This window comes from Rhinoraja longicauda, chromosome 9 (genome assembly GCF_053455715.1).
Source record: "Rhinoraja longicauda isolate Sanriku21f chromosome 9, sRhiLon1.1, whole genome shotgun sequence".
NCBI lineage: Eukaryota > Metazoa > Chordata > Chondrichthyes > Rajiformes > Arhynchobatidae > Rhinoraja > Rhinoraja longicauda.
The window spans coordinates 67,506,146-67,518,582 of NC_135961.1; the positions used below are offsets into that span (position 1 = coordinate 67,506,146).

The 12,437-nt window shown below is 50.4% G+C and overlaps 1 protein-coding gene across 1 annotated transcript in view; it reads right to left on the minus strand.

Annotated features, from left to right (window-relative positions):
• Positions 1 to 233: 233 nt before the first annotated feature.
• Positions 234 to 12,437, minus strand: part of plek (pleckstrin) — a 44,278-nt gene continuing 32,074 nt past the window's right edge. The window contains exons 6-9 of the mRNA XM_078405666.1: positions 9,631 to 9,735; positions 7,096 to 7,179; positions 5,410 to 5,485; positions 234 to 3,018 (exon numbers count right to left, since the gene is read on the minus strand). Of these exons, the coding sequence (XP_078261792.1) occupies positions 2,879 to 3,018; positions 5,410 to 5,485; positions 7,096 to 7,179; positions 9,631 to 9,735 (405 nt within the window). The 3' untranslated portion in view covers positions 234 to 2,878. The remainder of the gene's footprint in view (positions 3,019 to 5,409; positions 5,486 to 7,095; positions 7,180 to 9,630; positions 9,736 to 12,437) is intronic.

Below are 12,437 nucleotides of genomic sequence, written 5' to 3' on the forward strand. Positions count from 1 at the left end.
GGCGGCGCGGACTCGATGGGCTGAAGGGTCTGTTTCCGCGCTGTATCTCTAAATCTAAAAATTCTAAATCTAAATAGTGGAAATACATTGTTTAAAGGATGTCCAGTAAACAAGTCACCATCGAACCTTCAAGGAAGAACCATTTTATTGGGCTGTGCGTTAGAGGCATCAAAACACGTAACCTCTTTGCAGAAACGTATAAAATTATAAAAGGACTGGACAAGTCAAGTCAAGTCACGTTTATTTGTCACGTACATATACAAGATGAGCAGTGAAATGAAAGTGGCAACGTTTGCGGATTGTGCTAAAACTACAAAACAGAATAGAAAAAAAAAATTTAACACCAAAAATAAATTAATACGGTAAATTAAATTAGATGCAGGAAAAATGTTCCAAATGTTGGGTGCGTTCAGAACCAGGGGCCACAGACTAAGAATAAAGGGGAGGCCATTTACTAAACTGAGGTTAGAAGAAACGTTTTCACCCAGAGAGTTGTGAATTTGTGGAATTCTCTGACACAGAGGACAGTAGAGGCCGATTCACTGGATGAATTTAAAAGAGTGCTAGATAAAGCTTTCAGAGCTAGCGGAATTAGGGGATATGGGGAGAAGGCAGGCACGGGTAACTGATTGTGGATGATCAGCCATGATCTCAATGAATGGCGGTGCTGGCTAGAAGGGCCGAATGGCCTCCTCCTGCACCTATTTTCTATGTTTCTATGTTTCTCCGTAACTCAAAGAGTTGTAGCTTGCCGCTATCGCGGTGTAATTGTCTGAACATTTCCTAACATGGACACAGAGTGCTGGAGTAACTCAGCGGGTCAGGCAGCAACTGTGGAGAACATGGATAGGTGATGTTTCACAGAGTGCTGGAGTAACTCAGCGGGCAGGCAGCATCTCTGGAGAGAGGGAATGGGTGACGTTTTGAGTCGAGACCCTTGTTCAGACTGAGAGTTTGGGGAAAAAAATGCAATTTGCTTCAGACTTTACAAATTAGACACCGTAAGCCAAGCATGATGAGTGATTAATATAAATCACGTTACTTCTTAACTGAATCAGTTGCAGAAGTATATACCTGATTCATCAACACCAGACAATATTAGCTATAAGTTTCTTCCCAGCTGTTATCAGGCAACTGAACCATCCTACCACAACCAGACAGCAGTGCTGAACTACTATCCACCTCATTGGTGACCCTCGGACTATCCTCGATTGGGTTTGGCTGGCTTTACCTTGCACTAAACGTTATTCCCTTATCATGTATCTGTACACTGTGAATGGCTCGATTGTAATCATGTATCGTCTTTCTGTGGACCGGTCAGCATGCAAACAAAGCTTTTCACTGTACCCCAGTACACGTGACGATAAACTAAGCTAATCTGAACTGACGTTATAAATAGGCTTTTGGAAATACCTATCCAAAAATAAAAACTTAATGAGGCACGCAACAATAAAAGGGAAATGAAATACAGCTCCCAATATCTGCAATAGGTTAGAAATGTTCACAAGGCAGGGTTTTATTTATAGCACAGTGTTCAGTCATCATTTATGATGCTGCAAAGATGGCGGCCAACCCAGGTGACTATTTGCCTGGTAGCCACAGAAGCAGATCTACAATTACATCTGCCACACTCTACTCCTACGGCAACATTTCTATACACTGCAAATGGCTCGATTGTAATCATGTATTGTCTTTCTGCTGAAGATAGACACAAAAAGCTGGATTAACTCAGCGGGACAGGCAGCATCTCTGGAGAGAAGGAATGGGGAGAATGGCGGCGCTGCCCTAGCAGCTGCGGCTTACCTGCGGTCCATTTGTCTTTGTGTTTTTGTTGTTTTTGTTGTCTTAATTGTAGTTGTGATGTGGTGTTTTTGTGTTGTGTACTATGTGTGTATGTGGGGGGGAGGGGGGGAACTGTAACACTGTAAATATGTGTCCCTTCCGAACGGAGACCCGACCTTTGTGTTCTGGGCCGTGTCTCCGTTCCTGCTGCGGCCTACCATTGGCCCAACTCCTGGAGCTGGCGGCCTCCAGGGCTCTGGTTCGCAGAGCCCGCGGACCAGACTCACCATCAGTGGAGCCGGCCGTTCTCGGAGGCTGCGGGAGCGGCTGCGACTCGCCTTAGGCTCGGGCCGCGTGGATGCCGACATCGGGAGCTCCGGCAGCGGCAGCGTGTTCGCCCGCCCCGGATTGCGGGGCTTGGGTCGGCCTGCCGCGGATATTTCACCATCCGGCGCGGCCTGAAATAGGCCACGGAATTTTCTCTGCTCGGCGGGGGCTTCAATGTCGGGAGCCCCGACCGCCCCGACTTGCAGCGGGGCTTGGGTCGGCCCGTTGCGGACATTTCACCGTCCGGCGCAGCCTGGAACATGGCAACGACAACAGCCTGACCGCAGGAGAAGACGGCAGGGGAAGAGAAAAAGACATTCTGGCCTTCCATCACAGTGAGGAGGGGACTGGAGGAGACTCACTGTGATGGATGTTTCTTTTTGGGGGGTTTTGTGTTGGTTGGGGTTGTGTAATTTGCTTATTTTATTGCTCTTATTGTTGGACTGTGGGTGATGAAATTTCGTCCAAAAAACTTGTTTTTTGGATGACAAATAAAGATATCTCATCTCTCATCTCTCTCATGGGTGACGTTTCGGCTCGAGACCCTTCTTCAGACTCTTTCTGCGTTCTGTCTTTCTGCTGTCTGGCTAGCGCGCACCAAAAGCTTTTCACTGTACACGTGACAGTAAACTAAACTAAACGAACCAAACTGAACTAAGTTATGTTGCCGATAAATGTTTGAAAGTGGGGGGTTAATACTACACGGCTTTATGACACGTCTTGAGTTGCCCTAGAATGCTAGCCGTCCAGGATCGGTTCGACTTTGCCTTCATTTCCCACTGATGGCCACTTTTTTAATGACTTTGATCCATTCTGTGAGTTCCTCGCGTGTGGCAGCCTGCATCAGGTAGTGCACCTCGTCAGCTGTGATGATCTCAAACAGGTTCCCCCGGACGTCAGATTTCTTTCCTGCAAAGAAAAGTCTTCGTCATTAACATGGGCGATCAATTCCCAAAGCTAATGCACACTCGGTGAGAACGTTGATAATTCATCAGTGAATAACCATCAGTGGAATCCATATCAAAGATCCTCATTGGGAAAATCTTACAGGGGAAATCTTATAGAGGAACGCAAAATCATGAGAGGAATAGATCGGGTAGATGCACAGAGTCTCTTGCCCAGAGTAGGGGAATCGAGGACCAGAGGACATAGGTTCAAGGTGAAGGGGAAAAGATTTAATAGGAATCCGAGGGGTCACTTTTTCACACAGAGGGTGGTGGGTGTATGGAACGAGCTGCCGGTGGAGGTAGTTGAGCCTGGGACTATCCTATCGTTTAAGCAACAGTTGGACAGGTACATGGATAGGACAGGTTTGGAAAGTTATGGTCCAAGCGCAGGCAAGTGGGACTAGTGTAGCTGGGACATTGTTGGTCGGTGTGGGCGAGTTGGGCCGAAGGGCCTGATTCCACAATGTATCAATCTCTGCCTCTATGACGCTAAAAGAACATACAACATGTTCTATGTGCTGGCAGTCACGGTGGCGCAGCGGTAGAGTTGCTGCCTTACAGCGCTTGCAGCGCCGGAGACCCGGGTTCGATCCTGACTACGGGCGCTGACTGTACGGAGTTTGTACGTTCTCCCCGTGACCTGCGTGGGTTTTCTCCGAGATCTCCAGCTTCCTCCCACACTCCAAAGACGTGCAGGTTTGTAGGTTAATTGGCTGGGCAAATGTAAATTGGCCCTGGTGTGTAGGGTAGTGATAATGTGCGGGGATCGCTGGTCGGTGGGCCGAAGGGCCTGTTTCCGCGCTGTGTCTCTAAACTAAACTAAAGTAAACATGGAACAGTGCAGTGCAAGACCCCTGCTCTTGGATCCACAATATCTGTGCTGAACAGGATGCCAAGACCAACTCATATCCACCTGCAAATAATCCATATCCAATCACTCCCTGTATTATCCACGGGCCTCTTAAAAGCCACAATATCCTGCAAAATTTACAGGAGATTTGTGGGGCAAGTATTTTTTTTACACAGAGGGTGATGGGAGCCTGGAACCAGTGGTGAAGGCAGATACGATAGTGGCGTTTAAGTAGGGTTGCCAACTGTCCCGTATTAGCCGGGACATCCAGTATTTTGTCCCATATAAGGTCCAGGGGGCGCTGTAGGCCCGGACAGTGTAGGCCTGGACACTGTAGGCCCGGACAGTGTAGGGCCGAACACTGTAGGCCCGGACAAGGTATCAATGTAGGCCCGGACAGTGTAGAACCGGAGAGTGTAGGCCCAGACACTGTAGGCCCGGACAGTGTAGGCCCAGACACTGTAGGCCCAGACACTGTAGGCCCGAACACTGTAGGCCCGGACACTGTAGACCCGGACAGTGTAGACCCGGACAGTGTAGACCCGGACAGTGTAGGCCCGGACAGTGTAGGCCCGGACAGTGTAGGCCCGGACACTGTAGGCCGGGACACTGTAGGCCCGGACAGTGTAGGCCTGGACAGTGTAGGTTAACGGAGTGTGTTCGGGGAGCGGGGCCGAGTGTGTTCGCCTAATGGAGGTTGCGTAGCGACACGCCTCCTGACCTGGGCGGCCGCCGTTGGTGGAGCGGGAGCACGTGGCCGCTGGCTGGGTGAGGTCACGTGGGGCGCGGGGCGGTGACGTCACTTTTTGTCCCTTATTTGGGAGTGAGGAAGTCGGCACCTCTGATATGCAGGGAATTGCGGGATTTGGATCACGTGCAGGCAGAGGAGATTAGTTTAACTTGGCATCTTGTTCGGCACGGGCACCGTGGGCCCAAGGGCCTGTCATTGCTCTGTGCTGTTCTACGTTCCATGTTCCATAAAGGTCCCTGTGTGGGCCGTTGACCTCATCTCTTTCATATGAAGAAAGACTGGATAGACTCGGCTTGTACTCGCTGGAATTTAGAAGATTGAGGGGGGATCTTATAGAAACTTACAAAATTCTTAAGGGGTTGGACAGGCTAGATGCAGGAAGATTGTTCCCGATGTTGGGGAAGTCCAGAACAAGGGGTCACAGTTTAAGGATAAGGGGGAAGTCTTTTAGGACCGAGATGAGAAAGTTTTTTTTCACACAGAGAGTGGTGAATCTGTGGAATTCTCTGCCACAGAAGGTAGTTGAGGCCAGTTCATTGCCTATATTTAAGAGGGAGTTAGATGTGGCCCTTGTGGCTAAAGGGATCAGGGGGTATGGAGAGAAGGCAGGTACAGGATACTGAGTTGGATGATCAGCCATGATCATATTGAATGGCGGTGCAGGCTCAAAGGGCCGAATGGCCTACTCCTGCACCTATTTTCTATGTTTCTATGTTTCTATCTCCCCCACTTTAGGGGAAGGGAACACCTACCGTCCGGTTGGTCATCAGCAGCGGTCACCACACAGCTTCGGAGATGGATGCTCCCGAGTGGCTCCACCTGCTCACTCTGCGAAGGCAAACGTCAGAGGTTCACAAGTCAGAGGAGCAGAATCGGGCCATTCGCCCCATCGAGTCTACACCCCCCCATTCAATCATGGCCGATCTCTCCCTCCCTCCTAACCCCATTCTCCTGCCTTCTACCCATAGCCCCCGACACCCGCACTGATCAAGTAGTTAATCTCTGCCTTAAAAACAACAAATGACGTTGTCTCCTCAGCCCGTCTGCGGCAATGAATTCCACAAATTCACCACCCTCTGACTAAAGAAATTCCTCCTCATCTAATTCCTAAATGAAGGTCCTTTAATTCTGAGGCTGTGACCTCTGGTCCAAGACTCTCCCACTAGTGGAAACAATAGACAATAGACAATAGGTGCAGGTGCAAGCTTCCTTTCAGTGACTGATGCACTAGGACACCCCGATCTCGTTGTACGTCCCCTTTTCCTAACTTGACACCATTCAGATAATAATCTGCCCTCCTATTCTTACCACCAAAGTGGATAACCTCACACTTATCCACATTAAACTGCATCTGCCATGCATCCGCCCACTCACACAACCTGTCCAAGTCACCCTGCAACCTCATAGCATCTTCCTCACAGTTCACACTACCCCCCAGCTTTGTATCATCCTCCCCACATCCACTATCCAGACCTTTCAAGTTAATCCCCACCTTTAAAACAACAAATGACTTGGCCGTCTGTGGCAATGAATCCCGCAGATTCACCACCCTCGGACTAGAGAAACTCCTTTCCAAAGGTACATCTTATGGAAAGTCAAGTCAAGTCAACTCTGGTGTCAGGACAATAGCCTCCTCTTGAATGTCACTAAAACAAAGGAGCTGATTGTGGACTTCAGAAGGGCTAAACATCCAAGGACGTACATGCCACTGGAGATAAATGGGTCGATTGTGGATAGGGTGAGCAGTTTTAAATACTTGGGAGTCCGCATCGCAGAGGATCTGACGTGGGCAACGCACATTGCCGCACTGGTGGGTAAGGCTAAGCAGCGCCTTTACCACCATAGACAACTGAGGAAATTCAGAGTGTCTCTGAGGATCCTTCATTGCTTCTACTCTGGGGCTGTAGAGAGCATCCTGTCCGGCAACATTACAGTCTGGTTTGGGAACAGCTCTGCCCAGGACAGGATGGCCCTGCAGAGAGTAGTGCGTTCGGCAGAACGCACCATGGGAACTACACTCGTTCCCCTGCAGGACCTATACATCAGGAGGTGCAGATCCAGAGCAAGCAAGATCATGAGGGACCCCTGCCACCCCAGTAACGGACTGTTCCAGATGCTACGATCAGGCAAACGCCTCTGCTGTCACGCTGTGAAAACGGAGAGGATGAGACGGAGCTTTTTCCCACAGGCCATCAGGACTGGCAACTTTTATAACCCCAGAGACTAAATTTTTGTCGACACTAATAGTAACTTATTAACTTTATTTATATGCTGTAACTGTAATTCTTTTTGTGCACAACCCGCAGGCATTGCCACTTTCATTTCACTGCACATCGTGTATGTGTATGTGACAAATAAATTTGACTTGAAGGCGAGAAGGGGACAGTGTGTATTAACCCCAAAGAGAGAGAACTGTCTTAAATGTCCTTCCACCGTACCACAGCTGGGTCATAGTAGTGCAGGTAAGCAGGGTCGTCCCGAAGCACAAACTTCCGTACTTTCCAGTTTTTTCTCCTGTGACCCTGTTTAAAAAAAAGATAGTTACGTCAACTATTCCGAGCGCGTTGTGTTTGCTGTATCTGCTGTTCCAAGTGTGGACTCCTATATATCGGCGAGACCAAGCGCAGGCTCGGCGATCGTTACGCTGAACACTTCTGCTCAGTCAACCTCAGTCAGGTGACGTTTTGGGTCGGGACCCTTCTTCAGAGTTTTATCCCGGTCTCCAGCCCCCACTCCCAACCCAAGGTGACTTCATCATCATATCATATCATATATATACAGCCGGAAACAGGCCTTTTCGGCCCTCCAAGTCCGTGCCGCCCAGCGATCCCCGTACATTAACACTATCCTACACCCACTAGGGACAATTTTTACATTTACCCAGCCAATTAACCTACATACCTGTACGTCTTTGGAGTGTGGGAGGAAACCGAAGATCTCGGAGAAAACCCACGCAGGTCACGGGGAGAACGTACAAACTCCTTACAGGACAGCACCCGTAGTCAGGATCGAACCTGAGTCTCTGGCGCTGCATTCGCTGTAAAGCAGCAACTCTACCGCTGCGCTACCGTGCCGCCCTTCTGCTTCTCTTTGTCGTTGACGACCTTCCCCCACAGCCTTACTGGTTCCTGCTCCTGTGTGACATTTCTGGTCATAGTGTGACACAGCACGGAAACTGGCCCTTCAGCCCAACGTGTCGATGCTGACCAACATGCCCCATCTAAGCTAGTCCCACTTGCCCATGTTTGGCCCACATCCCTCTAAACCTTCCCTGTCCATGTACCTGTTCAGGGCTCTGTTAAATGTTGCTGTAGTGCCTGCCTCATCTACCTTCTCTGGCAGCTCCTTCCATCCACCCACCACCCTCCTTGTGAAAACCCCTCAGGTTCCTATTGAACCAAGCCCCCCCACGTCATAAACTTATGTGTTTCTTCAGGCAGAACGATTTGTCCCCCTACTCCAATCTGTCTGAAGAAGGGTCCTGACCTTAAATGTTAGGTAGACACAAAATGCTGGAGTAACTCATCAGGTCAGACAGCATCTCGGGAGAGAAGGAATGGGTGACGTTTCGGTTCGAGACCCTTCTTCAGACCCGAAACGTCACCCATTCCTTCTCTCCCGAGATGCTGCCTGACCCGCTGAGTTACGCCACCATTTTGTGTCTACCTTCGATTTAAACCAGCACCTGCTTTTTTTTTCCTACTGACCTAAAATGGTGTCGACCCATTCCCTTTGTATCGTTTTTGGTATACCAGCATCTGCACTTCCTTGTTTCTACATCTAAACTTTGCTGGAGCAGATTAGACTGTCAACCTTAATTGGGAAACTAGAAAGTGACGGGATTATCAGCTGTGTAACCGAGGGGACCATCTTTCACTGAGATACCTTCACTATGGTAGTCCACCTCCAACCCCCTTTACACCTGTGCTGCAGTGGTGAATGATTAGGGTTGCCAACTATCTCACTCCCAAATAAGGGACAATGTGACATCATGGCCCCGCGCCCCACGTGACCTCACCCAGCCAGCGGCCGCGTGCTCCCGCTCCAGCAATGGCGGCCGCTCAGGCCAGGACGCAGGTTGCTACGCAGCCTCCGTTAGGCGGCGCCCGGGCGTCCGGACCTACATTGTCTGGGCCTACACTGTCTGAGCCTACACTGTCTGGGTCTACACTGTCTGGGCCTACAGTGTCCGGGCCTACACTGTCTGGGCCTACACTGTCTGGGCCTACACTGTCTGGGCCTACACTGTCTGGGCCTACAATGTCCGGGCCTACACTGTCCGGGCCTACACTGTCTGGGCCTACACTGTCTGGGCCTACAGTGTCCGGGCCTACAGTGTCTGGACCTATACTTTCTGGGCCTACAGTGTCTGGGCCTAAAGTGTCTGGGCCTACAGTGTCCGGGTCTACACTGTCCGGGTCTACACTGTCCGGGTCTACACTGTCCGGGCCTACAGTGTCCGGGCCTACAGTGTCTGGGCCTACAGTGTCCGGGCCTACAGTGTCTGGACCTATACTTTCTGGGCCTACAGTGTCTGGGCCTAAAGTGTCTGGGCCTACAGTGTCCGGGTCTACACTGTCCGGGTCTACACTGTCCGGGTCTACACTGTCCGGGCCTACAGTGTCCGGGCCTACGGTGTCCGGGCCTACAGTGTCCGGGCCTACAGTGTCTGGGCCTACACTGTCTGGGCCTACATTGTTCGGGCCTACATTGTCCGGGCCTACATTGTCCAGACCTACACTGGCTGGGCCTACAGTGTCCGGGCCTACAGTGTCCGGGCCTACACTGTCTGAGCCTACACTGTCTGGGTCTACACTGTCTGGGCATACAGTGTCCGGGCCTAGAGTGCCCCCCGGGCCTAATACGGGACAAGGGCGGTCCTGTACCGGACAAACCAATTTAGCCCAAAATACGAGATGTCCCGGCTACACTCCTGTGGCAGCGTAACACAGATCCAGGTGTGTATTTCCTACCTGTTTCAGCAGGCATCCTTGCTTTATAATAACGCCCCGAAATTCCTCCTTTAAAACATCTTCATCGTCACTTGAATTTCCTTCGCTGAAGAACCCGCTGTCAGCCTGTAAATTGGTGGAAACACATCGCAGTCACACACCCATCTCACCCCTGCCATCGGGAAGAAGGTACAGGAGCCTGAACACTGTAACGTCCAGGTTCAGGAACAGGTTCTTCCCAACAAACCATCAGGCTATTAAACACCACAACCTCAAATAAGCTCCGAACTACATAGACTATTATTGTTATTCATAGTCATGGAGTCATAGAAACAAGGAAACATAGAAAATAGGTGCAGGAGGAGGCCATTTGGCCCTTCGAGCCAGCACCACCATTCATTGTGATCATGGCTGATCATCCACAATCAGTAACCTGTGCCTGCTTTCTCCCCATATCCCTTGATTCCACTAGCCCCTAGAGCTCTATCTAAGTCAAAGAGTGATACAGTGTGGACACAGGCCCTTCGGCCCAACTTGCACACACCGGCCAACAATGTCCCAGCTACCCTAGTCCCACCTGCCTGCGCTTGGTCCATATCCCTCCAAACCTGTCCTATCCATTTACCTGTCTAACTGTTTCTTACACAATGGGATAGTCCCAGACTCAACTACCTCCTCTGGCAGCTTGTTCCATACACCCACCACCCTCTGTGTGAAAAAGTTACCCCTCAGATTCCTATTAAATCTTTTCCCCTTCACCTTGAACCTATGTCCTCTGGTCCTCGATTCCCCAACTCTGGGCAAGAGACTCTGTGCATCTACCCGATCTATTCCTCTCATGATTTTGTACACCTCTATAAGATCTCCCCTCATCCTCCTGCGCTCCAGAGAATAGAGACCCAGCCTACTCAACCTCTCCCTGTAGCTCACACCCTCTAGTCCTGGCAACATCCTTGTAAATCTTTTCTGAACCCTTTCAAGCTTGACAATATCTTTCCTATAACATGGTGCCCAGAACTGAACACAATACTCTAAACACCAACATCTTATACAACTGCAACATGACCTCCCAACTTCTATACTTATATTACTACCCTATTATTGGGGGGGGGGGGGGGTGTTTGTGTGTGCATATGTGTGCGTGTGTGCGTGTGTGTATATATATATGACAGTGCAGGCTAAAACGGAGTGTGTTCGGGGAGCGGGGTCGAGTGTGTTCGCCTGACGGAGGTTGCATAGCAACCCGCCTCCCAGCCCGGGTGGCCACCATTGGTGGAGCGGGAGCACGTGGCCGCTGGCTGGGTGAGGTCACAAGGGGCGCGGGGCGGTGACGTCACCTTGTCCCGTATTTGGGAGTGAGATCGAAGGTATTTATTCACGAAATGCTGGAGTAACTCAGCAGGTCAGAAGAAGAAGGGTCTCGACCCGAAACGTCACCCATTCCTTCTCTCCCGAGATGCTGCCTGACCTGCTGAGTTACTCCAGCATTTTGTGAATAAATACCTTCGATTTGTACCAGCATCTGCAGTTTTCTTCTTATACTACTTTGGGAGTGAGATAGTTGGCAACCTCTATGATGGGCTAAAGGGCCTGTTTCCACGCTAAAGTCTAAAGACATTTTTAAAGCTTTTGGATGGGCGCATGGATACACACGCAGGGATTGGGGGGAACTGGAAAAGGCAGATTAGTGATGGTCTTCGCATCATGTTCGGCACAGACGTTGTGGACCAAAGGACCTGTTCCTCTGCTGTGCGGGTCTATGTTCCGTAATATAGTTCGTAGCATTGCAGCACATCCCGAGATGCTGCCTGACCTGCTGAGTTACTCCAGCATTTTGTGAATAAATCGAGAGTGGTATAGAACCAGATTCTGCACTGAGGCTTTTGCTGGACTCTTCTGCAAAAGCAGTAAAACTTGGAAAGGAAAATACAACAGATGGGGTTGCACGGTGGTGCAGTGCCAGAGTTGCAGCTACACAGCGCCAGTGACCCGGGTTCGATCCCGACACTGGGTGCTGTCTGTACGGAGTTTGTACGTTCTCCTGTGACTGCGTGGGTTTCCTCCGGTTGCTCCGGTTTCCTCCCACGCTCCAAAGACGTGCGGGTTTGTAGGTTAATTGGCTTCGGTAAAATTTGTACATTGTCCCTCGTGTGTGTGGGGCAGGGCTAGTGTTCGGGGGGATCGCTGGCCGGCGCGGTCTCGGTGGGCCGAAGGGCCTGTTTCCGCGCTACCTCTCTAAACTGAACCACGTGGGTTTTCTCCGGGTGCTCCGGTTTCCTCCCTCATCCCACAAAGACGTGAAGGTTTGTAGGTGAATTGGCTTCGGCAAATTGTCCCTAGTCAAGTCAAGTCAAGTCAAGTTTATTTGTCACATACACATGCACGATGTGCAGTGAAATGAAAATGGCAATGCCTGTGGATTATGCAAAAAAATTACAATTACAGCATATAAATTAAAATTAATACATAAAAGAAAATTGAGTCCCTGGAGTTATGATAGTTAACAGTCTTGATGGCCTGTGGGAAGAAACTCCGTCTCATCCTCTCTGTTTTCACAGCGTGACAGCGGAGGCGTTTGCCTGACCGTAGCAGCTGGAACAGTCCGTTGCTGGGGTGGTAGGGGTCCCCCATAATGTTGCTGGCTCTGGATCTGCACCTCCTGATGTATAGGTCCTGCAGGGGGGTGAGTGTAGTTCCCATGGTGCGTTCAGCCGAACGCACTACTCTCCGCAGAGCCTTCCTGTCCTGGGCAGAGCTGTTCCCAAACCAGATTGAGATGTTGCCGGACAGGATGCTCTCTACAGCCCCAGAGTAGAAGCACTGAAGGA